Consider the following 27903-nt stretch of genomic DNA (forward strand, 5'->3'; position numbering starts at 1 on the left):
GAAGGGGATGGAACCTTATGGGAAGTGTAGTATTGTTATATTTGAAACATTTATATATCACTTTATATTAAAGGAAATGTCTGAAGCAGTGTACAAAAAACTTCATAAAACAATAAAAATAATATAATATGGAAGCAGAGGAATTCAATACCATGCACCAGGGGTCAGCAAACTTTTTAAGCAGGGGGCCTGTCCACTGTTAGTCACACCTTGTTAGGGGTTGGACTATATTTTTTTGGGGGGGGGATGAACAAATTCCTATGCCGCACAAATAATCCAGAGATTCTTTTTAAATAAAAGGACACATTCTACTCATGTAAAAACACGCTGATCCCCGGAATGTCCGCAGGCCGGATTTAGAAGGCAGTTGGGCAGGATCTGGCCCTTGGACCTTAGTTTGCCTACCCATGCTACACACTGTGCCAGATCAGTGTTAACAGTCAGGAAATGTCTGTGAACAAATAGGCTCTTAATATACACTGAAAACATAATCTAATCTGCTCATGGCTAATCCCCACCACCACCTCTGCTTCCAAACCTTCTGTGAGGAAGGCGCTACAATCTCTTCCTCCCTGCTCCTGTTTTATTCCACTGGCCAGGCAGGGCACATGACACTCACTTTACAACACACAGATGTCTGAGTTTGAATTTCTGAAAATTCAAATCTAAGTGGGACTACAGGACCATAATCAGTTTTTAAAAGAAGACGTCGTCTATATGTTTTCTGGTAGCTCTATCTGGTTACTTAATATGTAGGTTTTCTAAATATTTATGATCACCCTTCTTGGTTGGATAACAAAAACCTCAAAAACTTTGCACAATTTCTATTAATTTTTTCACAATTCCATCCCATTGGATTTCCCCATTAGCATAATTCTTGGAAGGAAGACCCTCAAATAACTAAGATGCATGTCATTCCATATACAAACAATACTGATTTGTAGTAAACCTCTCATTTTAATGTAGAATTAAAGATATGTTGAGCATGATGTCAGGCCCAATCCCACACTTCCTCTCATAGGGAGAAGGCAGGTTGCGAGTTTATCCTTTTCCCATCCCTGAAAAATGTTTACCTTCCTTAGAAGCCTGTAGCATGATTTGTAGAATACGCAGGCGTTGAAGGTTCCCTTGTTGATGAATACCTGAGCAAGGAGTGGGGTGGGTGGGGGGGGTAGGTGCTGATTAGCCCTGCCCCCCATCCCATGTATATCACACATGTTTGTGGGGCAGGTTATAGGCACAAAGGCTTCTGTGGAATTTTGAACTCCTCACTATGGATGTAGTTCATGCTGCGTGTGTGGGTATCAGAAAAGCATGCAACATCAGAGTGCAGAGCATGGGTCTGCTCAGCGCAACCCTGTTTCTTGCCCACAGGTTTGTTTTATTTTTAAAAATAAATAAATGTAGATTGCTTAATCAAGGAAGAAAAATCTTTAAGTGGCTTACCTAAAATAGCTAATGTTCTTCAGCAAAGGAGCTGCAGCCTGCACTAAAAGCTAATATTTAGCTATCTGTGGCCCTGCAGGGTTGCAACTTTAATCACAGCAGCAGGGCAGCAAAAATTATTTTGTGTGTGTGTGAAAATTGTAAATTCTATCTTCGTAAATTCTATCTTCTATTGTAGAGCTGTTTGAATATCAGAATGGTGGATTAATTAAAGATGATTTTGCCTTGCCTTGCACAAACATTAAGCTGCATTTGTTCAATGTGTAAAAGAGAGAAGATATAACATTTGGGGAATATTTAATTTTTGTAAACAACATCCTGATCAGCTTCCAGCACTCAGTATTGTACAATACATTACTGCAATATTATATTTATGTAGCTAATTCCATTATTCTCACATTCACCCTTCAAATGCACTAAACTTTTTTTAATGGATGTACCCATTATGTCTTTAACTGGGAAAATGTGAGTCAGTCTAAACTGCCTTGCATCAAAAGTCATCATCTCCTGGCACAGCACTTCCCTGATCTTCAAAGGGGTCCCACTGGACTGCTAATTAGCAAAATGAAAGCTGTAGGAAAATCTCCCATCTGGTTTGGCCCTGAGTTTGTAGTTGGCCCTGTTCACTTCAGTCAGCTTAGCTGCTGAAGATTTAATGGAGGAAAAACAGCAGCACAAATTTCATTATTGCAAGTGTGTTCTTTTGGCTGTGTAGCAACTCAGTGCTCTCTACTGAAGTGAAAGTAATCCTGAGGAGAGTGATATAGGATTGCTGCATCCCTACATCTTGGAATCAGGGTCAGCATGATCTGCCTTGCCGTCTGCTGCATAAATGAACTCAGAGGGATACACCGTAAAACCTACCACAAAGCAATCTAAGATGTAGCTTTCATCTCACTATGTGGTTTGAACATATTAGAGGTCAGGCCTCACAATTAGATGGATTAGTAAGTCATAAAATCACTGTGTGGGTTGTTGATTCATTTTTCATTTGATCAGCATGTGCCTCCAATGGAAATCTTATGCCAACGAGGAGTGGCAATTACTTTGTTCTTGGATAGCCAACTGGATTTGTAATCTTGGCAGGGAAATCTAATCACATTTTTAAAAATGTCGGCAATGTTTGTATGAACTTTCCAAGTCTTATTTAGCCCTAACCAGGATTTCTTATTCATACCATGTACAAAAGACGCCAGCAAGTTTTCCCAAAGAATATTGAAGTTCGCCAACCTTGGGATCAGTGGGGATCTGTCTGTAGGTAGAATGCGTCTAGATTACAAAACAGAAAATGAGAAGGTTAAGTAACACCTTTGGATACACCAACTTATCCACCTGCAGTGTAGAAACACTTATACCAACATTGTTTCAAGTGTTATCAGCATGCAGTATTTTATTAGCCATGTGCTTCCATCAGGTTTTCACAGTAACATGTTCATCTGTATTTAAGGCACTATATAGTACTGTAAAATCTTTATCAACGCTCATATGCGGCAAGGTGATCTCGTAGGTAAACTGGTCCCAAGTTGTTAAGGGTTTCATATTCTGATAGTGACACCTTGAACTTGACCTGATAGCAGATGGGCAGCCAGTGCAGATTTCTGAGCACAGGTGTTATACGCTGACATTGCCTCGCTCCTGTGAGCAGTCGTGCTTCAGCATTCTGCACTAGATCAAGCACAAGTGAAGCCCTGCATAGAGTCCATTGCAGTCCTTAAGTAACCAATACATGAACTACTGTGGCCAGGCTCTCCCAGTTCAGGAATGGTCATAGCTGTCAAACTAGTCACAGTTGGTAAAAGGCACTTCTAGCCACTGAGGCTACTACCTGTTCTTCCAGTGACAGAGTTGGATCCACAAGAACCCCCCAAATTGTGAACTTGCTCCTTCAGGGGGAGTGCAACCCCATCCAGGGTAGACAATTGGCCAATTTCTCGGACATGGGAACTACTTACCCCCAGTGCCTCATCTTGCCAAGATTCAAGCTTGATTTTCTTAATTCATTTTACCACTGTGTCCAGACAGTGGCTAAGGACTGTGTCCAGGCATGGCCTCTCCTGATTCAGAACTTATGGAGAAGTAGAGCTCAGCGTCATCAGCATACAAATGGCACATCGCCCTGAATCTCCTAATGCCCACTCCCAGTAGCTTCATGTAGATATTAAATAGCACTGGAGATAATATAATCCCTTACGGCACCCCATAACATGGATTTCAGGGGGCCGAGAAACAGTCTCCCAATGCTACTCTGTGGACTCGGTCCTGAAGGAAGGATCAGAACTACTGTAACACAGTGTCCCCAATTCCCATTCCCTGAAGCATGGTTAATGGTATCTAAAGCCGATGAGAGAAGCAGGAGCAAGGTCACATTCCCTGTGTTCCTTTCTGTGCAGAGGTTATTCATCAGAGTGACCAAGGCCAACTCAATTCTGTGGCCAGGCCTGAACCCAGATTGGAATGGGTGTTCTCTGAGAATGCCTTCAGCTGCTCCACTATGGCTCTCTCCACCCCCCTCCCAAACCGGGAGTCAAACTGGGACTGTCCAAAATGACCCCACTGGCTGGCTACTAGAGTATGCAACGCAAAGTTGCAAAATGAACATTTTTTGCATTCCACACTGCTGCATGGTAGGCACATTTATGTGTTCTGACCAGTGTTTGGTTGGCTTCAGAGCAAAACTTGCACCACTTGCATTCCTGTCCTTGTCCGGCTTGCTTTATAGTCCAGAGTACCAAAGGGCTACTCGTATTTCAAAACATCAGAGAGGATGCTCAGGAGTGATTATGCCAATCACACGTTTCATCTTGCCATTCCATAGTGAGACCATGTTTTCAGTGGGATTGCCAGCTTTCTTCACTGGAAAATACTCCAGAGCATACAGGGTCACATCGGTTTCCATTAGTTTCCAAGAACAGAACCCCACCTTTACACGGGGGAATTGCCACAGTCAGCCCAAACTTAACCAGATAATGGTTGCGCTCCCCCATTCTTCAGTCCAGCCCACATATCTCTTGGGGCGATGATCACATCAAGGGTGTACCCTGCCTGGTGTGTTGAACCAATGGCCATCTGACAAAGACCAAAGGTGGTCATGAAGGCCATGAAGTCTCAGGCTGGCCTGTCAGCTGCCTCTAACAATACCCCAAAACTTCCTTGGCCAACTGGATAAGGGATGCTGCTGGACAACAGCATCCCTGATTTGTCTCTCTGGCCTGATAACAGGTGCAGACCCGCTTAGCCCAAACCAAGGTCAAGAAGCTTCCTAGGCAAAGAGATGGTGTTCTTACAGTACCAAAAACCCAGGTGGGCACAGCTGGATAAGGTCAGGCCCGTTCCGTTCACTCTCTCCAAGTCTATGTAATGCAAGCCAGCTCAGCAACAATCAAGTTGTGGGTGAGCATGGTTTTATTATGGACAGATTATGGATATATTTCTCATTTTTGGTAACAATTTAGAAGTGCATGCCTATAATCTGTTTTGTTTTGTTTTTTGAATGCTTCTGGAAAGTTTATAAGAAAGGTAAGAAAGTACCTTTATAACTTTATGTTCAGAACTACTTATTGCAGAAAACATTTTTATTTATAGACCTTCAAATATAAACCAGGGCGGTTGCAGATGCAAGAAGGGGAGGGGAAAGAGAGTAAGAATGTAGAAGGTTAGTAGCCACTGGTAGAGCACATGGTTTTGCATGCAAAAGGTCCTAGGTTGAATTTCTGGCATCTCCAGGTAGGGCTGGGAGATCGCCATGTCTGAAATCCTGCAGAGTTCCTGTCGGGTAGTATAGGCAATACTCACCTAGGTAGACTAATGGTCTGACTCAGTATAAGGTAACTTCCTAGGTTCCACAATCCCACAGTGTTCTTAAGCTTTGTAAGCCTTAAACTATAGTTTTAAGCAGCATGACAGAGTCACCCTACTTCCTACGCCATCATGGCAGCTCTGCTTGCTGGAAATCTTGGCATTGCAGTGTCATCACTGCAGATGCACAGACAGTTGCTATTCCAAATCCTAGTTTGCCATCAAGCAGGTGACACAGCGGGGGCCCATCAAGTTATTTATATATTGGTTCCTTGCATATCCTTCCTTTCTTTTCTCGTGGAGCTCAAGACAGGCACTGTCTGGACTCAAGCTTGCACCATGCCTCTTTGGATAACTTTGCTGTCTCTGATGTGCCTCCTCAATCTGATTGTCACAGACACAATCTTTCTGTTTCTTGCCACATCTCCATCAGCTCTGACAATTCTGTAATCATGGTTAAGACAGGAGAATTTCTGCCCTGTTCCCTAGCAGCTCTGAGAGTCAGTTTATATGGTAGTAACCACGCCATACACTTCTTCACTGACCCTAACATTTTCAGAATGCAGGTGGGATATTTAATTTTTACATCCTTCTGTAGGCTGGAAGGCTCCTTGTGCATGGTGACTTTCTTTCTGACTTACTAGCTTTCTTTCTACAGTCTGGATTTTATGTCAAACGTGGTGACATCCAGTATGCAACTCCCCCACCCAACCACGCCTTTTGAAGTTGCGTTCTCTTGGAAGAACTGTACCACATGCTCTTCCAGATCAGCCCCTTATCAGTTTAAATTGAAGCACATTGACTTAATTGGGCTGAAGAGCAGGCAATTACTGAACACTGATGGTAATCTCTAGGCATTTGTCATTTTTCACAATGAAATTATGGAAATACAAATGTATGGTGTTATTATGAGTGTGCACAACCTCTGCCCCACACTTGAAATCCTCAGTCTAATCCTGTTGTTGCTGTGACGGTAATTAAGTCCCTGTGGTTCCAATGCTTATGAGCCCTGAGATTTCTTCTTAATTTCCCGCAGGCAGCTCAAGGAGGTGGTCACAGAACACTGCTGTATGGCCATGCTATACTTCTTCGTCATTCATTTAGTGGAATGGTAAGCTGCTCCTTGACTGCGATCCAAGTGCCGGTCACTTTGGGGGTTGGAGAGTAGGGGGAAGAGCTGCCTGTGGCCTTCCAAATGGGGTGAATAAGAGGGATGGGTTCCCTTCCCTCTTTCGGTCACATTTTCTCTCTTTCCAGATACCTGAGCTGGAAAATAGCTTTGGATGCATCCACACCACAGACTTAAACTTTGGGGATTGTAGTCCTGTAAAGGTGGCAGGAACCAGAGTCTCCAAAGTTCTTTGCTGCAAGCAAACTATCAGAAGTGGTTTACAAGTTATTCAACTTTGTGGTGTGAATGCACCCTTCCTGCCTCCTTATCCTTGGGTGAATGTGCCACCCCACCCTGCAGCAGCAGTCACTCTTGCAAAAGGTACCATCACTTGGCAAAGGAACTGCAGTGCTGGTGGGAATAGAGAGCAGGTCCAACCCCAGCCCTTGTTTGCCATCTCTCTTCTCCTTTCCTTGAAGACTGTCATCCAGGCCACCCCCAGCTGTGGCAAATGAGGAGTGGGTATTAATTCTGCATAGCTAGGCTTATCCCAGCCCTTGACTTTCCATTACCCCTCCACATCTAATGGTGGTTCTGTGCATAACCAATAGCTTTAGTTGCACAGTAACAGTGTTTTCTGTATAGCGTTTACAAGCATCATTCACTTCTGAGAACCTTTTTATAGAGGAACCTTTGTTCTGTAAAATTGTAGCTTCAGTGCTAATTTTAGCTGCTGACTTCCACATTTATTTCTCCTCCCGTAATGTTCCTTTGGGGCCAAAATAATGTAATTAAAAAAGAAACCTGTCTAGATCTTAAATCCTCTTTGAAGTTGATCATTTCAGTCCGGTGATTGCTAATAAGCACTGGAGCTCTTAATGGCTGCATAGATTTCTGTTTGTTTCAGCACAGCAGGAATCTGATGCACATCTACAAACCAATGTGCAAAAAGATTAAGTTTCCCAGTTTTGCACATTTGAATGTAGAAAGATCTCTGAATTCATGCAGAAGATGATCTTACGACACATAATAATAATAATAATAATAATAATAATAATAATAATAATAATAATAATATATTATTTGTACCCCGCCCATCTGGCTGGGTTTCCCCAGCCACTCTGGGCAGCTTCCATAGAAACCAAAAATACACTAAAATATCACACATTAAAAACTTCCCTGAACAGGGCTGCCTTAAGATGTCTTCTGAATGTCAGGTAGTTGTTTATCACTTTGACATCTGATGGGAGGGTGTTCCACAGGGCAGGTGCCACTACCGAGAAGGCCCTCTGCCTGGTTCCCTGTAGCTTTGCTTCTCGCAATGAGGGAACCGCCAGAAGGCCCTCGGCGCTGGACCTCAGCGTCCGGGCAGAACGATGGGGGGGGGGGAGACGCTCCTTCAGGTATAATGTACCAATTTCAACTGTCCTAATAAATTCAATATCTTTTTTCTCCCCCTAGTACTTGACATGTTTGACTACTTCGAGATCTCAGACGGATAAACTTGCATTTGATGTGGGGCTACAAGAGAATGCAGCCGGTATGTATGTCCTCAAAGATTCATCCCCATGATCTTAGATATAATATAATTTCAGGTTGTTTTTTCCCCCAGTGGGGCTGAAAGCCTCATGAAACCCCTAAGGCAGGCTTCCTCAAACTCAGCCCTCAGGTGTTTTTGGCCTACAACTCCCATGATCCCTAACGAGCAAGACCAGTGGTCAGGGATGATGGGAACTGTAGTCTTGAAGCATCTGGCGGGCTGAGTTTGAGGAAGCCTGCCCTAAGGAAACTCCTGATTTTGCTACTGGCCTGGAATGGTAAAAACGGAGGGTCTGTTTAGCACTGTGAGAGGCCACAGTTCATGACTTGAACCTAGTGAGTCACAAGTTGTGCAGGCCTGCTCTGTGTTCTTCTTAAGCATGATTCTGTAACAGAAGATCTTGAACTGTAGTTGTGGAAAGAAAGAAAAAAAATAGGTGCGCATTAAGGAAAAAAATATCACTTTCATTAGGTATTGCTGCACACAGAGAAAGTGTTAGAGAAAGCAAAAGCCTACTGTGTGTGAAAGTGTAATTATAACCATTTTAAATATGTGTCACCACCATGCAGCAAAAACGTTTGATCAGATATAGGGTTCAGCCCTAAATACAATTGTTCAGCTCTTGTTGGATATGCATTGATTTCAGCAGCTCACAGTTATGTTTCAGTTTGACAGTATAGATCTCATTCAGCCAGGAGCCCTAAATAGAATGGCCATGTGGTGAGAAGCCTCTGCAGGACTGTAGGAGCTATCATTTCTTTTCTTTTTTTATTAAATAATTTTTATTCATTTTCAATAAAATCCTCCAATTAATGACAAATCCAATCAAATCATTCCAAATTACAATAATAAGAATATTACCAATTACGTTCTTTTATCACTTCTGATATTTACGTATAGCCATACCTCTCTCAGCACTGCTACCTAGCCACCCTCCATCTCCACAACCAGAGCAGCTATATGCTCCCTACCCGGATATGCACAGAGCAACAAACAGCTGGGAAGATTGGTACCCCCATCTCTCTTTCACCCTTGTGCCAGGTGCTTGGCACTGCCATGACAACAAGCCTCTGCTGGGGACCACTGGGAAATATACTTTTCTTGTTAAGAGTATTGGCTTAGTGGCGGCGGCAGCAGCAGCAGCAGCAGCAGCAGTGAGGCAGGGCAAGAAGAGGTTGGGCATATGTCCCTGATTAGAGTGGAACAGGGGCCATATCAATTTGGATTGCCTTGAACTAGACTGAGCTCTTTATCAGTTTAGGAGGCTTTTTCTGGACTTTTTTTTTAAAAAAGTTACAAGAAAATGCTTTGGAAAGTGGGGGGGGGGTGGTGTAACAATTCTTTGATGCAATGTCATATAACTTCCCTGCAAATTTTGTTCAAACCTATCTGGATGAATACTCAATAAATGGTCATTTGAAAGCGACCCATCTTCTGTACTATTGGAATCTTTTAGTTTTACAGTGGTACCTCGGGTTACATACGCTTCAGGTTACATATGCTTCAGGTTACAGACTCCACTAACCCAGAAATATTACCTTGGGTTAAGAACTTTGCTTCAGGATGAGAACAGAAATCGTGCAGCGGTGGCACAGCGGCAGCAGGCAGGAGGCCCCATTAGCTAAAGTGGTGCTTCAGGTTAAGAACAGTTTCAGGTTAAGAACGGACCTCCAGAACGAATTAAGTTCTTAACCCAAGGTACCACTGTATAAATATCCTGTTGTTATAAAGTGACCTTAGAAATGCCTGTTGTTTATTGCATGTTAGGGCTAACATAGGCACTTTATACACATTGTAGGTGAGGCATGCTGGTGGACCATACATCCTGCTTCTAAACAAAGGTCTGAAGGAGAAAAGGTACGAATTGGAGACGATCTTATCCTGGTTAGTGTGTCTTCCGAAAGGTACCTGGTAAGCATATAAAAATCCTCATGATAGCTTTAATGCATGTCCATCTTGGCACTTTTCGTCCATGTCTCCATTTTTCCAGCTCTGAACTGCATGTTTCCTGTGCATATGATACTGTCCTCACAGAAATGTGGTCAGAGCATTTCTCCTACAATAAACCTTATTTGCAACAATCCCCACCCATGTCCTATCCTAGTACATTTAAAGAAGTGTGTTGGAAGAGTGGGTGTTGCGGGTTGTTATGTACTGAGTTGAATAGGATCCAAAATGCAGCAGTCTGATTGGTCCTAGAACAATAGGATCTAAAATGCAGCAGTCTGATTGGTCCTAGAACAATGCAGCAGTATGATTGGTCTGCAGGAGCCACCCAATCCAGCTCCAGATGGAAGTGAAGCCACAACCTGATTGGCCTACAGGAGAATTCCAGAATTAGCCAATCACGTGCAGCCCATTGTGTAAATGATGTATATTAAGCAGATACTTTGAGGGGACATCCATTCCTCCTCACTACTATGAGCTGAATAAAGAGCATGAAATCCACTCTCGACTCTGAGTATATTTCAGGGGTAAACTGATGGGATGGTGAAGTATTCAAGTTTGGCTTCTGATAAAAGGAACTGGTGAAGGAAATTTGTTGTTGTTAATTTGAGAAAGAAAGAAGCCCTAATAACAAAGGACACCAAGCTAGAAAGTAGCAAGGAAGAAAAACAAATATAAGACTCCTGTCTTATATTTCGATAATGGCAAGGTTTGTAATGAAGCACAGACTTTAGCATGAGGAAAAGATGAGTATTGCTTACATTTACATACAGTCTTCTAAAAAAAAAAAAAAGCAAGTATTTAATTGATTTTTAAATATAGGACTAAATTATGATAAACCTACATCTTTCAACTTTCTTTGAGAAAACATTTTCAAACAGATTTCCATTATGCTCACTGAGAATTTTGTTTATCTTTTCCAGCATCTTTCTGTAGCATATGGAAACATACAGGTGGATGCTTCCTTTATGCAAACACTATGGAATGTGCATCCCACTTGTTCAGGAAGTAGCATTGAAGAAGGTTTGTTGAATTATGTTTATCCTGCCAGTTAAAATGACTGTTTTAATTTGTAACATTGCACAGTTTTCACTGCTAAAAGCATGATTGCATCTGCTGAAGGGACGCGGGTGGTACTGTGGTCTAAACCGCTGAGCCTCTTGGGCTTGCCAATTGGAAGGTTGGCAGTTTGAATCCCCACGACAGGGTGAGCTCCCCTTGCTCCGTTCCAGCTCCTGCCAACCTAGCAGTTCCAAAGCACACCAGTGCAAGTAGATAAATAGGTACCGCTACGGAAGAAAGGTAAATGGCATTTCCACGCGCTCTGGTTTCTGTCACGGTGTTCTGTTGCGCCAGAAGTGGTTTAGTCATGCTGGCCAGAAATGCCGGCTCCCTTGGCCTGAAAGCGAGATGAGTGCCACAACCCCATAGTCGCCTTTGACTGGACTTAACCGTCCAGGGGTCCTTTACCTTTTACCTTTTTTACAATTGCTGAGTGGACCAGAATGGATATAGAATAGAGAGATGCTCTCTAGTATTTTCACAAAAGGGACATCATGTTGTGAAAATGTTTATCAGCATTTTAAAAGCCTCCCCCCCACCCTGCGCACGTGCGTGCGCGCACACAGACACACACACACACACACATTTTTAGCAAGGGACACTGAGGAGAGAACCAACATGAGAGTGAAGGAAAGAGGACTCACACAAGAATGGAAGCAGCACCCCAAAGAGGGAATTTAGCAGAAAGTAAAAGACCCAGCTGGCACAGACTTTAGGCATGTTAGGTCTGGATAGAGGGATGACTCCTCCCATGGAAGAGGGGGTGAAAGGTTCAAAACACTCTGTCAAGCCCAGTAGGAAGAGCCATCCTTTCCAGAGGATGTTTCCCAGCCTCACCTTCTAAGAGAAATTCACAGTTAGTCTAAATTTCAATTTTCTCTCTGTTTATGTAAATAAGAGCTTGGATTTCAGGACGATTGAATCCTGGCATCTTTCTGTGAGAAGTGAATACCGAGAGCACTTTCAAACCATTTTGTTTTCCGCATTTTAGTAGCACTAGACATGGTGGATATTTTAAATGCCCCAGTACTCCCATCCTATTATCTGAGCCATTTTTAACACCAACGCCGTTTTAAATATAACTTGAGCTGTGTGCAGGTGTAGATTTTCTGCACTTCTGGGTGAATCACTAACTAGTGATTGGGGAAAAGGAGTGTGGGTGGTGCACATTTGCTCCCAGCACTTTGCATGTCGCCATGTGACATTTAAATAATACTTTTTGATACCAGTGAATGAAAACAGGGAAAGAATGGAGAGACGAAAGAAATGCAAGCTAATTCACAGAAAGGTATCATTACTCAGCAACAAGACTTCATTAATGTCAAAATTACGTTCAGTACAGAGGTTTCATAAGCCGTCAGTCACATCCTGATAGCACACAAAAAACAACCCACTTGTACCTTTTTATCATAGTATGGCATTGCAGTGCCAATGAGAGTACTTGAAAGCAGCTTTGTTTGGAGCAATTTCAATGTTGGCTTGCAGGACGCACCATGGATATTCTTAGGGAGGGAGAGAAACCAAGAAATGTGCAAAAAAAAAATTAGACAGGAAGAGATCATACTCCCTGATTGCTATGAAAAGTCCTGCTTTCATTTAAATAGGGTACAGTGGTACCTCGGGTTAAGTACTTAATTCGTTCCGGAGGTCCGTACTTAACCTGAAACTGTTCTTAACCTGAAGCACCACTTTAGCTAGTGGGGCCTCCTGCTGCCGCCACGCCGCCGGAGCAAGATTTCTGTTCTCATCCTGAAGCAAAGTTCTTAACCTGAGGTACTATTTCTGGGTTAGCGGAGTCTGTAACCTGAAGCGTATGTAGCCTGAAGCGTATGTAACCTGAAGTACCACTGTATATACATAGGGGAAATTCCCGATAGAACCTATTTTTTTAAAAAAAAAATCTCTTAAAAATATACTCTATCCACGGTGCTGATACTTTATCAGTTTTTTCTGCGTCCACATAGAAGAGTTTTATTTTAAGTGCATGAGCCTGCCCACACCATTCTAGAGCCCACACAAGGTTTTCTAATGGAGCCAACATGATTTCTTACCCTTTGCAAACCTGCCAGCATGACTGGCTGGAGCTGATGGGAACTGTAGTCCAAAACATCTGAAAGGCACCAGGTTGGCAAAGTGTGGCTTTGGGAAAACAGCCATACCAGGGGAGCCAGGGGGGAGTCAGCTATGAAAACCATGAGTCTTTGGCAGTTCAAAATCCCCTGGTTGTTGATTTAAGTAGCATTAGGCTTGAATCCAGAATTATTTCAGCCATTTGGTGTTGAAATATGCAATTGCCTAACACTTTCAAGTGGTATTTCCTATGTAATTGTCTTAAAATAAATATTAATTTGATGGTTATTCAGCAAGTGAGTTTAAGACAGTTCATATAGAGATGACGATGAACAATTGCCCCTACCTCCTCCTACCCCCAGGAGATAAAATGCCTTCATTTTGTCTCTCTGTGTTAAATGGGTTGGAAAGTTGCCTTCCCTTAAAATCTAAATCTATAGAACAGCCAGGTTGTTTACCCTTTCCCAAACAAATGTTACCACTGTGTAGTATTGATTTTTCTGTAAATGATTCCTCTTGTGAAAGGGGGTGACTTTACTTATCAATCATGCCTCCCCTGACACATTTCAGTAATTTGGATACTTATGCTATTATATGCTAACCTTTTCTTTTCCTGCAGAATTATTACTCTACAGTAAGAATAATTCTAGATGTTTTAGTTTTCGCTCATCTAACCTACTTCTCTTTTTCTGTGTTTTTTTTAAGCAAGGCTTTTGTTCTAGAGAAAGAGAGTTTGCCTTCCATTTTATTCTCTAGCCCTAGTCAAGAACCCAACAAACCCATGGTTTAAAATTGGTTTCTTTAAAACAAATGACATTTAATATTAGCCACAGTTTCTTGGGTTGGGATTAGGGCTGAAGGAGACTGTTGTTCAGTCCGCATTTTCGAGTGAAGCAACCTAATTCACACTTTCCAGGCTAATACCTGGTGTAGAAAGTAACTATCTTTAGGATTTTGTTCTTCTCTGAATTTTGCGCTACAATTCTTGTCTCAAGGAGAATGCTAAAATATGTCAAAATACATACAGTGGTACCTCGGGTTACATACAGTTCAGGTTACAGACTTCGCTAACCCAGAAATATTACCTTGGGTTAAGAACTTTGCTTCAGGATGAGAACAGAAATCATGCAGCAGCGGCGCAGTGGCAGCAGGAGGCCCCATTAGCTAAAGTGGTGCTTCAGGTTAAGAACAGTTTCAGGTTAAGAACAGACCTCCAGAACAAATTAAGTTCTTAACCCGAGGTACCACTGTATTTAGGTTAAAATACTTTTAGAAATGCATATGTGGAGATAAAATATGAATTTGAATGGTTTGTTTTTAAATAAGAATTGTTGTATGGATTTTTTTATTTAAAAAATCCATAGACCGAAGTTGAAATGGGACAAAATAGACTTATTAATGAACACATATGAATTTGAGATGGAGCAGTAATAATTATTCCATCTCTAGGTTGGGTGAAATGGCAGCTTGGGGTTAACTTTAATAAATAGAAATGGAAAACTTCTAAACTCTTCCAAACAGTTGCACCAAGAAGAGAGAAGCTCATTGCAGCTTGTTCTCAACAGATTAACCAATGGTTTACTGTGACATTTGTACATCTCTAGTGACTTACTTAAGGTTGGCTGGTGTCTTCATCACTAAGAGAGGTGGGGGAATCTGAACCAGGAAGTTCCCTGGTCACCCTTTTAGCCACTATGCTACACATTAAGATTTGCATATCTGCTTTCAGATTTTAAGATTCCCAGGCACCTGTTACTTAATATTCTGCCAAAATTGATGAGGAATATTCTTCTTTTCTAGGATACTTACTCGGTGGGCATGTATTACGTTTGTTTCACGGCCATGATGAGTGTTTAACAATTCCATCTGCAGAACAGAATGATTCACCACACAAGTGAGTTATGATGTATATTTAATACACTTTCCATTTTAAATTTCACATTGTTTTATTGCTGAAAATCCCAAAGTGCCTTCATAGTTAGAGAGGGAGAGGGTGGGGGAGGGTGGAGAAAGAGTGCTTGTTCAGCAGCACTCCAAAATATCTGCTGTTTTTGCCCAGTGCATGGAAAATGTGCCAGATTTTCGCTGCAGTTATATCCTTGCAGTACTATTCAGGCTGGATGCAGAGGGGAAAAGGAAGAATTGTCACAGTGCCGTAGGCATATTTACAACTCACTAGAAAGATAAGATGCTACGATTTTGTCCAGGTATAAGTTGCATTAAGGAACGTAAAAATGACTCACACCCCAAACACATTTGCTCAGCAGTAAATGCCATATTTTTCAAAGTTAAGAGCCTTGTTCTATCTCCAGGCAAGCATTGCTGCTATTGTATCTGTATCAGGACTGCTGCTAGACCAGCATACTTCCTAAGGGGAGAGAGAATGGAGACATTCTGCCATCATGCCCCTGAGTGTGGGGCTTTTAGGACTATTGAGATACATGCACCTGGTGCTAGAATAGAGATGCTGCTTTTGTAATGTTTATTCTTTACAGCAGGCATTAGTAACAGGTTTCACTTTACAGGGGTACCTCAGGTTAAGTACTTAATTCGTTCCAGAGGTCCGTACTTAACCTGAAACTGTTCTTAACCTGAAGCACCACTTTAGCTAATGGGGCCTCCTGCTGCGCCGCCGGAGCATGATTTTTGTTCTCATCCTGAAGCAAAGTTCTTAACCTGAAGCATTATTTCTGGGTTAGCGTAGTCTGTAACCTGAAGCGTATGTAACCTGAAGCATATGTAACCTGAGGTACCACTGTATTAGTTTGTAGTCCTACCTCTTGTTAAACTTGGTTGCATGTTGCCTAGTCCAATAGGACATCTCCACAGTGCTTATGAACTTAACAGTGCATACCTTCCTTTTTTTAGTTGCTATTTTGTTAATGGTGTTAATATTGTTTTATAGATTCTAAATGTCATATTGATTTGTAAATCATATAATAAAACTTTTGTTGTAATTGTGATGTCTAGCTTATTTTTAGTTGCTGATTTGTTAACAGTGTTGTATAGTTTGCTCATTATATGATTTATGTTGTATTTGTGGTGTTCTATTACATTATTGTTATTTGTTTGTAAGCCACTTTGAAACTCATTTGCATGAAAAGCAGCATAGAAATACAATCAAACAAATCAATCAAATCACAACCATTAAGTGTAAACTCAATGTTTTCTTGCTTGAGGTAAATTATAACTACTGATTTCTAGCAGCTGTAGCTCAAAATTCTGCTTCCAGTGGTCTAACATACATTTCCTTGGTATTAAAAGTATCGGAGTAGTGCCACATGATTTTTAATGCAGATACATGTTTTAGGTAGGTAGGAGAGTATGAACAATGTGGTTCTACTGCTAATGGTGACCCTTGATATGTATTTTTCCTTCTTCTAGAGAACTTTGTTGAAATGGTTCTCCCAATTTCTGTGCTCACAAATAGGGTGTAGCGGTTTGAGAGGCCACAAAACCACAACCCTTAAGAGTGCCCTCAGGCCGTTCTTTTGTTAGAGAGGATGTGACTTGGGCCTCTTGGGTTCACAAGTGGCTCTTCACAGATCATAGGGGTGCCTCAAGGACTATCTGCCTCTCCCCACTCCCTCCTACATATCAACTAACAATCTTCATAAAGCATGTTCTCCCTAAAATGAGAGCACGTGTTGCTTTGGGGTCTGCCAAGCCAACCCTCTGTTGCCAGGCAGGTAAAAGTGAGCTGGCCTGGGGCAACAATTGGATGGCCGGGTTGCTGGGGCAAACTGCATGTTGCAAAGTGGTGGGTGGGACCAAAGGCTTTAAACTCAGCTTTTGCTTTGTCTTTCGCTGAGTGCATCGGATCACCTGCCCACCCGCCCTGAGTTCCGGTTGACCTTGCTATGCCTGTCATGGGGTCATCTGCCGTTGGGGCAGGGGCCTAGTAGGAATTTTATCCATTTGGCTGATTGGCTGGTGCCATTTGGTTTTTGCCTACTACTTAGCAATTCGTCACAACTTGTAAGGTTGTGGTTAGGCATTGGTTATAAAATTGGTTGGAGGAGGGGTCAGGATAGGCTGGGCCTGCCCCTCCAATGGTGGTGTGGAAGGGAATTCCGTTAAAGGAATCCAGGGGCTTGCCACGATTTCATCCAATCCCTGAAATGGGACCAGGGCCGGCAAACCCTTGGGAGCAGGTTGGGTGAGCGGTGAGGGCCTGTGACTCAGCTCCATTGCTCCCCACTATTGTTTTCCCTTCACTGGCTTCCGGGGGAGTTCGGAAGTCAGTTCTGTCCCAGGTGGGGGGACAGATTGTCTTAACTAATGCCTAAGCAGCCACTCACAGATTATGTATTTTAATAAAGGTGTGGCCAAAATTATGCCAAAAACCTTAAACAAAAATTGTGTGTGATTTGTGAATTATTTTGAGGGGTGGCTTGGGCACCTCAACACGCAACTGCCATTTTTACTCTCACACAATTTTCATCTGCTTGATCCTTCTGTCCCCCTACCTCAGTGTTCTTGGCTGCTTATGAAGCAGAAACAGCTCGTCCCACACCTTTCTTTTCCCCCTCCTGCAATTCTTCAGGACACCTGGGCTTAATTCCAGACAGCTGGTTGGGGAACCGAGCCAAACTGCCTCAGCATTTCTCCCAGACTCATCTCAATCCCATTGATTCAACTGAATATAGGTGTCCATAAGTGAATTGGGACTATTTGTAAAATCTATTTTTAAAAAAATAAAAATAGCTTTTTTTTACAGGCGGTTGTTTTTTGAAGCAGGGGGAGCTGGTGTCCGTGCAAGGTCACTGTGGAGAGTTGAACCCCTTCGGATAAGGTAATTTAAACAAACAAAAAATGTATTATCTCTCTGCTAAAATAATTTGAAACAGAGCTTCTGTTGTTGGTTCTGTCTTGTTAAATGGCAGGGTTAAACACTTTCATGTTATTTACTGAATTTATATTTAATAATAAATGAAATCAGTATTACCATTAGGGTAAAAGTAGATAAACTATGAACAATAAGGCATTTCAGTTTTTGAATTAAGATCTAAGAAAAAGTGGGAAGGCAGGAGACATGCACAAGAAAAGAAATGCATTTGAATTAATTTTCAACCGTGTAAATAGAGCAGGTGATATTGATTGTACAAGAGTGCCCCTGAGGAAGAACTCGGTTTGAAATGAGATTCAGCAGAGTTAAACATTTTTATTTTAGTGAGTTAAACATGCATTTAATTCTCTCATAGCAATCTGTGGGTGCTAAAACTGTGTAATTATTACTGGATCATGGCATAAATATCTTCATTCCGACTGACTCAGACCATGAAATTAATATTTTCAATCTATTTTTTAGCTGGAGTGGAAGTAACATCCGCTGGGGCCAGCCTTTTCGCCTTCGACATATTACAACAGGGCAGTTTTTGGCCCTAACTGAAGACCTGGGGCTTGTCTTGTTAGACAAAGAAAAAGCTGACACAAAATCAACTTCCTTTTGCTTTAGAGCATCAAAAGTAAGTCAGTTTGGTTACAAAAATCTTCACATTTTATCTAAATAAACACTACCCCATAACCACTTCAAAAAGGCCATAAAGCCAATGGTCAAAATTTACTGAGGGGAAAGGGGGATTTGGAATCGGGCAGCAGAAATGGAAACCATAGGCGGGGGGGGGGGGTCATCTTCAACCCCTCTCAGATTTGTTCTCCTTTTTCTCTTTAAATTGGGACATCACATCCCTATCTTTATAATCTTTGGGGTGGACCTTGCATTCACAGAGGCTTCCGACAGCCACATTGGTGGGTGGTGCCCAAAGGGATTTAAAAAACAGCTTTTGCTTTCTTACAAGAAATAATAAAAATGTTGAAAGCTGACCAAAAGAAAAATAGAAAGCACAAGACTTGATCTGCCTTTGTAATACACTGTTTGTAACAAGTGATGGCCACTAATGGTGAACTGTTGACCTATCTGGCCAGCTTAGTGACCTGCTTTCCTTCACGAACCTCCTGTGAAGGACTGAGGTGATAAATATCTATGATGTGCAACTGTAAGGCTTGGCAGCATTGTTTACCTCACTGCCCAACATGGAGGTTGATGTCAAGAGGCAGAGGGACAAGGCAGCAGGGAGGTCAGCATGGTACGGGCACAGCTTTTGGCATGTCAGATTTAAAATATGCTTTAAAGTATGTTTGATTGACTTCGTAATGAGGAGCCAGTGTAATTGTACTCTGTGCCGAGTGCTCAGAAGAAGCAAAAAATCACTTAACTTTCCAAATGTGACATGGAAAATATTCCACTTCACTTCAGACAGAGTTTTGTAATCTTTGCAAATATTCTTAATATTTTTGTTCTGACTGCAAACATTCACACAGCAATCTCCAATAGCTTGTGATGGCATAGTATAACAGCATCCCTAAGGAATATAGTGAAATTTCATTTCATTTTATCTGAGCATGACAGTGTTATCTCCTTAGTCTTAAACTGACAATGAAATGTGACAGCGATAATCCACTCAAGTGAAAAAGAGAATTAAGACAACAATTATTAAATTGTCTTCTTTTGTAATGCATTTCTTTTTCCAGAAAAGCTTAATCTCCCCCTTTTTTTTCACTCACACAATTGCCTTTGGGTTGTATCAAGTAACTGATGACATGTGTTGAAGGCAACTCACACAATGATACCAGGAAGGAAAAGGGTTTTATTAAATAATTCCTGTTCTTCAGAATGAATCTTACGCTGAGGAAAAAATACTCTTGTTCCCACTGTTCAGTTCTATACTGCTAACATTAAATGGTTTTAAATAACATCCAGCATGTTGCAGAAATGATTTCCATAGTTATAGTCACTTTTAGTTTTGTGTCAACTTGGGCAATTATCAATCAAATTTCTGAATGTTACATGACACTTGGAACACTGTGTTTCCTGTTTAATTCAGATGTGTGTGACTGTCCTCCATACATTTCTAGTTCACAATCTAATCTAATGCATGCTTACTCCAATGTATTCTTCAGCAATGATAAAAAATGCACTTTGCCTTTTTCTGCTTTCGTTTGTGAAGTTGTGAAATATCCTAGATTTTTAAATCTAGGCTTGTGCCTTCCAGATTGTGTGTTCCTTATGTTCATCTAACTCCCTCCTTGTTTTTTCTTCTGTGACATGAAGGAAAAACTGGATTCTGCTCACAAACGTGACATAGATGGCATGGGAGTTCCTGAAATAAAGTATGGTGATTCTGTTTGTTTTGTGCAACATGTAACCAGCACTTTGTGGCTCACTTACAAAGCACAGGATGCTAAAACAACCCGTTTAGGACCACTAAAAAGAAAGGTAAATATTGTATTGTCTTTGTTTTGTTTTGTTTTCTAAGACACACTCATCGAAATTAGAGATGTTGAATAATGCCATAATTCTTTGGAGATGAGGATTGGAGACACATAAGCCTTTAAGATGTGGTGAATATGTTCACCATTTTTATGTTTTGATAAGTGCTCCATCAGCAAGGTGTCTGCATGCATGAATGCCCAGGGACCCATGTGGCTGGATGCCCAAATGTGAGGTGCAGGGAGTTCTCTGTGTGGTTCTGCTGCACTGTAGAGCTGTTACACAGCAGGGGATTTTGCAGGTGGAGCTTTTGGGTGCTGGGTCCACTTGTGTCTCCTAACATGCTTGTACTGATGTAGTATCTGTACTTTCTGCGTGTTACTAGTATGGTGCCAGGATCAAAATATTTGATTTCAGTGCAATTTAAGTATGTGCCTCTGTGCATCAGCATGCACCCATGGGCTCCCTTGTAGAAATCCTTGACAAATGTTCAACGAATTGCATGTGCACAGCTGAGCCCTCCTAAAGAGTCCACGAGCAGCAGCTGCCTCATTTCCTTCAGCATTGTAAGTTGGTTTTGAAACTGTGTTTGGAACTCCCACTCATTCCTCTCTTTTTTTTAACCAGAGGCGTTAGATCTTAAAATACCAAGTGGAAACAGGGAAAGAAAATGCTTTGTTCTGTCTTCTGAGACACATCTCAGTTATTAAAACAACTGAAATAGTATATTATTCTTTATTTTGTGGATGTATATGAATGTATCTCATTTTTAAATTACTGTAGATTTTGGAATGAAGATCGTAGGCTTTAGATCTAAGATACTGCCCTGATCAACATTTTGGCTGCATTCAGACACTATACTCTCTGACTATGGTTTGGAATATCAGGAATGAGCCAACTTGCTCATGCCCAGATTAATAGAAAACTTCCCAGTTGGTAAAATAACTGTTTAGTGTGCTTTTTGATTTTTGGAAACTGTGGTTTGAAAAATCCCTCCAAACTAGGATTGTAAACAATGATTGGATGCTGGTTTAGAGGGATTTCTCAAGCCATTATTTACCTGTTTGGACATTACAATGAACTGTAGTTTGATAAATATGGAAGTGTTGTATTAAGTCGCTGCACAACAGGAAGATTCTCACAGCTTGTTTCCATTCCTCTAAGCCAAGCATGGCCAAACTTGGCCCTCCAGCTGTTTTGGGACTACAACTCCCATCATCCCTAGCTAACAGGACCAGTGGTCAGGGATGATGGGAACTGTAGTCCCAAAACAGCTGGAGGGCCAAGTTTGGCCATGCCTGCTCTAAGCCATGGAGAACGACTTAGTTTTTCTCAGTTTCCCCACTTTTCTCAACTAACCATTCCAACTTGCTATTTGGTATTCAAGCTAAATATATTATCCATATTATTTAATATCATATGGATGTTATATTGTATGAATCTGTATCAGGACTGGTACTAGTCATTCCCCATCCTCCCTCATAACATCAGTTTATCATTCCTTTGGCAGTACATTGCACTTAAGAGCATGAAGGACAAAATATGCTCACTGTGTCATTTTGATTATTCTAGGTTATATTACACCAAGAAGGACACATGGATGATGGTCTCACATTACAACGGTGTCAACATGAAGAATCCCAGGCTGCTCGAATCATTCGCAACACAACAAGATTATTTAGTCAGTTTATAAGGTATAGCACACCATCTCAGCTGTACTGCTGTTCCACAGTGACGTCTGCATAATTCTGTTTGCTCCTATTCATCTCTTGTTTCTTCGCTCTGTTTTCTTCCCACTCTTTAGAACAGGGGTGAGGAACCTTTTCTGGCCTAGTGGGCCAGATCCTTATTGGTTCCCAACCCCATGGGACATCTTGGACAGATAGATGGGACAACCACCCCTGTTAATCGCATGATGTCATTGTGACATCAAATGATTGGCCAAGGTACTGTCCTGCCCACCTGTCAAAAGTCCCTTAAGCAGCACTTCCTAAGCCCCACAACTAGGGTTGGCAAAACTGCTTTCGGCAGGGATGGATTGTGTGATTGAGTTGCCCATAGGGAAACTCTGTGATGCAGCCAATTCAGCAGGCTTGAATTGATGAGGAGTTACTGGTTGTTTTTTGCAGGAATTGACTGTGCCATCAAGTTCCTGTGGGGAACTTTTTTTTTTTTTGCTTATTCTGCAAAGCACGATGTGTATCGATAGTGTTCTACAAACACTATAATAGTTACCCCAGCTTGAAGACTTTCAGTGCCTCCTCTGTCCACAGATTTGAGTTACAAGTTACTTTGAAGTAGACAGAATTAAAAATAATAATGTGTGGCACCTTAAAAGTGAACAAACTGATTATGGTGTATAAACTTTCATGGACACATGACATGTAATCATAAATTCACTTGCATAGATTCACATGGCTGGGGCAGATATAGAGGAGTGGGGTCAGACTGGTAATTAAAACGCAAAAGGAACAGACAGTGGTCATTACTTTAAAGCTAAATAATTACAGTGAGCAAGACAGTGCTGGTAATAATACAAACATCCTGGCATTGGTAAACTTATTAACACATGTAAGAGAGATGCTTTAGGCAATCTTTTTTCCATCCAAATGAATTTTGCTTGAGGGTCCATCCTTTTCACCATGCTATAAGCCATTTTGCCCCCTTGTCTTTGTATTTTGAATGTAATGATCCCTGTATAAATCACATTTTTCTGAAGGGTGGTGAGGTGCTTCTCTGGTGCCTGAGTCTCTGGTCAACCATCCCATATGAAAGTTACACTCTCCCTTTTTAGACTATCCATTTCTGGACCAGGTAGTACCTAATACTCTGGGTGAAAGAGGAGCTATACTTAAAAACGGAAACAATGCTATAATTATGATTGTTTTGGTTAGTACTGATCATGATTGATCCTAATTTACTTATATTGCCTATTGATTCTTAGTGGAAACAACAGAACTTCAACTCCTATCACTCTGCCTATTGAAGAGGTACTGCAGACTCTGCAAGACTTGATAACATATTTTCTGCCTCCAGAAGAAGAGTTAGAACATGAAGATAAACAAAACAAGCTTCGTTCACTCAAGAACAGACAGAATCTATTCAAGGAAGAGGTTAGAAAAGCTTCAGTGTGTTTTTACTGCAATCCTGTCAAATGACCAAGTCATCTCTGCAGATCAACCAAGGCTTCAACAAGAATATCAGCTGTAGAAGCTGGAAAATACCCTAGGGGTCTATTGGCCTCTGGGGACAGACCATCCTACTACGTTTATTCACCTTTGCAGAGTTAAACACATAGTTCAGCTGTGGAATTCACTACCCCAAGTTGTAACGATGGCCAGCAGCTTGGATGGCTTGAACAGGGGATTATACAGATTCATGGAGAATAGGACTATAGATGGCTGCTAGCCATGGTGTCTGCATACTACCTGCAGTTTCAAAGATAGTAAGCCTCTGAATACCAGTTGCTGGGGAAACAAGGGTGGAGAGTGCTGTTGTGCTCATGTCCTACTTGTGAGTGTCTGGTAGGGACCTGGTTGGCCACTGTGAGAACAGAACGCTTGACTAGATGGGCCTTTTACTTGATCCAGCAGGGATCTTACTATATCCTTGGAGGAAAGTGCTCACTCTGATTCTAAATCTCAACAGAAAGACCTGGAACCGATATAGTAATTCCTCTTTCCACTGATGTCAATGGGAGGGACAATTAACAAAGCAAAACGGAAGCACACAAAAAGGGAGAGCGCTTCTGCCCAACACCATCTAAGGATTACTTGGTTAAAGTGTTTTATTTAACACAAATTCTTAATATGCCTCATTATTTAATTGTTCTGAGATTTCTAGTAGTTCAGCAAAAAGGTACTTTGTAAATTTAGGGTGTCTGAAAATACTTAACTTACAGAATTCGTTGTTGTTTAGTCGTTTAGTTGTGTCCGACTCTTCGTGACCCCATGGACCAGAGCATGCCAGGCACTCCTGTCTTCCACTGCCTCCCACAGTGGAATATTGACCTTTAAATAGTGATTAGCAAGATTTTTTTTGTAAAAAAAATTGTGTTGGGTAGAGTCCATTTATAGTTCCAGTATGGAAATCATAAAAATGTGGTTGGTCATGCTCCATCTGTCATGTAGGATGTGATTATCATAGACACAATGAACCTCTTTCAACGTCCTCCTCCCTGTCTTGGCAGCCCTTCACTGCTCATATGTACTGCTTAGAATGCCCCTGGCCATTACCCAGAAGAACCAAGCATGGTTTCCACAGAGCAATGAAATAATCTTGCTCCTTATGTTCAGGCTGCTCATTTTCTAAGGACTCATCTACACTTCCATTTATTCCTTGGCTTTCCCTCAGGAAAACCCATGGTTTAGCACTGAATCAGAACAAACAGCCACCAGCTTTTCAATGGATTACCATTTGTTCTGATTTAGTGCTAAACAGTGGGCTTTCCAGGGGGAAATGGTGGGGCAAAGGGAAAACTGCTTGGACCCATGCTTTCTAGGTACAGGACAAGGGGAAATGTGGATGAGCTCTCAGCCTGGGAGCATGAAACCGGGCCACTATATGTCACTGCATACAAGGAATAGGCCAGTGGGGGCCAAATGAGACACTGGCTACATCCCCACCAGTCTTTTAAAACACTATTATACCATTATTGGGAAATTCTTGGAACTTGTAGTTCATTAAGGGTGATGACCTCACAGAGCTACAATTCCCAGCACCCTAACAAACTGTAGCTACCAGAATTCTCTATGACTGTTAACACAGTATAATAATGCTTTAAAAATGTATGGTGTGGATGTCAAAGATCAGTGATCTGACCCTCTTGCATCTTTTTCTTTGCTGAAAATCAGCCATGTGTGGATGGTTAGCTGTTCCTCCTGCACTCTTTCCTTTATTTAACATGCACTGAGCTCCCATTAGCAATATAGGAGAGATTATATGTGGCACTATAAATGGCATACACAAGTCTTCCCAATTCAGGTCACCTTTGGGTATGTTACTTTGGGAAAGGGAAGAATCATATATACCCAGTAATTTTTTTTAACCTCCATATTGTACTTGAAATGCGTTTTAAACACGAAGGAATACATTTTTGCATATGCACATATATTTTTTATCTGATGTCTTTACAGGGGATGCTGGCACTGGTCTTGAACTGCATTGATCGTTTAAACGTCTACTATAGCACTGCTCACTTTACAGGGATTGGTAGAGAAGAAAATGGTGCGGCATGGAAAGAAATTCTGAACCTTCTTTACAAATTGCTAGGTGAGTTCTGCAGCTGCAGAGAGGGAGAGAGAGAGAGAGAGAGAGAGAGAGAGAGAGAGAGAGAGAGCAGCTTGTGGACTTCCCATAATAATTTAGTTGACTAGTATGGGACACAGGCTGTCTCATTAGATGGGTCTGATCCATCAGGGGTCTTATGGTAGAATAATTTCCCCTATCAACAAATAACCTACGTATATTATTTACTTTATGTTGATGTATGCTATATGGCGCAGAGGTGCTAACTGACAGTTTGATACAAATACATTCAACGCAATATGAAGAGCTTCATAATCTTCATTTCAGAAATGGCCCACAAGCTTGTTTCTCAGGTCCTAATTATTCTAACATGTAATTAAAGATACAGTGGTGCCTTGCAAGACGAAAAGAATCCGTTCCGTGAGTCTCTTCGTTTTGCGGTTTTTTCGTCTTGCGAAGCAAGCCCATTAGCGGCTTAGCGGATTAGCGCTATTAGTGGCTTAGCGGATCAGCTGATAAGCGGCTTAGTGGATCAGCTGATAAGCGGCTTAGCGGATCAGCTGATAAGCGGCTTAGAAAAGGGGGGGGAGGAAGCAAGCCCATAGGAAATTCGTTTTGCGAAGCACCTCCAAAACGGAAAACCCTTTCGTCTAGCGGGTTTTCCGTCTTGCGAGGCATTCGTCTTGCGGGGCACCATTGTATTGTAATGTAGTTTTGTGTCTCGAAGAGCCCTATGCCTATGTTTTATTGGGAAAATGTCCCTTGCTTGTAAGATTCCAAAATAATTAACTTGTGTATAGAGAGAGTCAAGGAAGGGAGATGAAAACAACTGAAGGCTCCTGCACCCAAATTATAAGAAAACCCACAAGACCATAATGGTGTGTGCCTGCTCATTAGGAAATCAAAAACACTTAATGCCCTGTTTCCACTTTAATTCTGGTGATATTTTCTTGGGCAGTACTGCCACCATCCTCACACTGAAGTTTTCCATCGGTCGTGGCTGTGATAGATAGCAGACTAATGTGGAGCAGTGATTAAGTTTCCTTGTTTATCTCAGCCTTCTGAAGACTACTGACCTTTCCATGTACAGATGCTGCTGCTGCAGAATAATAATTATGTATTCTATAGTACCTTTAAATTAGTGGGTGGACTTAAGGGCCACTTTTCAGCATTCTGTCAGCCTCCCTGCAGCTGTGGAAAATCCTCCCACTAGGATATGTGAGAAAATTAGAGGCAGCTTTAGAAGTGCCCTCTCCCTATCATAGCAAAGATCTTGGCTTTATTTAAGCTGTTAATTAGTACTGGTTGTGTGTGTGTATGATAAACTATTGTCTATAAGGCTATGACATATAGCGGTGAAAAATAACGTAGCTGTACTGGATCAGTGCTGTGGCCCAGTCTCCATCACTGAGAAGTCCCTTTCCCACTTAATCTAAAAATACATTTGTAATGCCAACAGCAATTTCAAAAATTGCTGTTATTCTTGCTATTCACTGAGGACTGGAAGAGCTTACAGTGTTTTCTGTTATCAATGTTTATATGAAAACTGTGCATTAGACATCAGGCAATGTAAGCAGTATATAAATACGTTTAGTTTGTCAGATCTATAAGTGATGGCTCAATGATATCAAATGGTTATCCAGTGTCAGTAATTTTTGATACCTACTGGGACTTTAATATTGGAATGCTCCAATAAACCGTTACCAATTCCTTGTCCACTTAGGCCCATAGTCACTGAACTCAGTGGAGCTTATATGCCCACAGCATTGTTCTGTAAGTCATGTTAATTATAACTGGTTAGGTAGTGAAATATCTGCAGGCATTTGGTAGAGAGATGACAGTCTTTTTTTTTTAATACCTCTAAAGCATTTCAACTCAGAATTGACCGTTCATCTCACATTTTTCTTTCAGCTGCTCTCATTCGTGGTAACAGAAATAATTGTGCTCAGTTTTCAAATAATCTTGATTGGCTAATTAGTAAATTAGATAGACTAGAATCTTCCTCAGGTAAGATGTTTTATTTTATATAAATCAGCTATCAGTTTTAATGTGTGTATACAGTCTACAGGCCATTTTTACAATGTCTATAGAGTATCATACATGCTTCAGATAATCTGCTATTGACTCAGATTGGTTTCATACAGATAATATATTTCAATAGGATACTTTTCTGCCCCTCCCTGCTCTACTCATACCTGTGACTTGCCAATGTGCTATTATTCCTTCTGATAGCCTCTGAAAAGACCACTAGCGACTCTGACTGTATTTAAAGATATTGGTTTCAATTGTACTTTTGTGTATTTTGAGTATTTATTAGTTAATCTACAATTCTACATAGAAAATGTGAATTAATAAATATCTGTGGTTACATACTCATTCAACATATTTAAATAGCAAGGTTATATGCTTCTT

The 27903-nt window shown here is 41.3% G+C and overlaps 1 protein-coding gene across 1 annotated transcript in view; it reads left to right on the forward strand.

Moving 5' to 3' along the window:
- RYR3 (ryanodine receptor 3) overlaps nucleotides 1-27903 on the forward strand; it is a 262055-nt gene that overhangs the window by 77841 nt on the left and 156311 nt on the right. The window contains exons 4-15 of the mRNA XM_081857249.1: nucleotides 6278-6352; nucleotides 7814-7892; nucleotides 9691-9803; nucleotides 10763-10862; nucleotides 14772-14865; nucleotides 17692-17766; nucleotides 18283-18439; nucleotides 20086-20250; nucleotides 21817-21938; nucleotides 23189-23357; nucleotides 25380-25515; nucleotides 27403-27498. Coding sequence (XP_081713375.1) covers nucleotides 6278-6352; nucleotides 7814-7892; nucleotides 9691-9803; nucleotides 10763-10862; nucleotides 14772-14865; nucleotides 17692-17766; nucleotides 18283-18439; nucleotides 20086-20250; nucleotides 21817-21938; nucleotides 23189-23357; nucleotides 25380-25515; nucleotides 27403-27498 — 1381 coding nt within the window. The remainder of the gene's footprint in view (nucleotides 1-6277; nucleotides 6353-7813; nucleotides 7893-9690; nucleotides 9804-10762; nucleotides 10863-14771; nucleotides 14866-17691; nucleotides 17767-18282; nucleotides 18440-20085; nucleotides 20251-21816; nucleotides 21939-23188; nucleotides 23358-25379; nucleotides 25516-27402; nucleotides 27499-27903) is intronic.

Source organism: Podarcis erhardii, assembly GCF_964252035.2.
Source record: "Podarcis erhardii genome assembly, chromosome: 1".
NCBI classification, from domain to species: domain Eukaryota; kingdom Metazoa; phylum Chordata; class Lepidosauria; order Squamata; family Lacertidae; genus Podarcis; species Podarcis erhardii.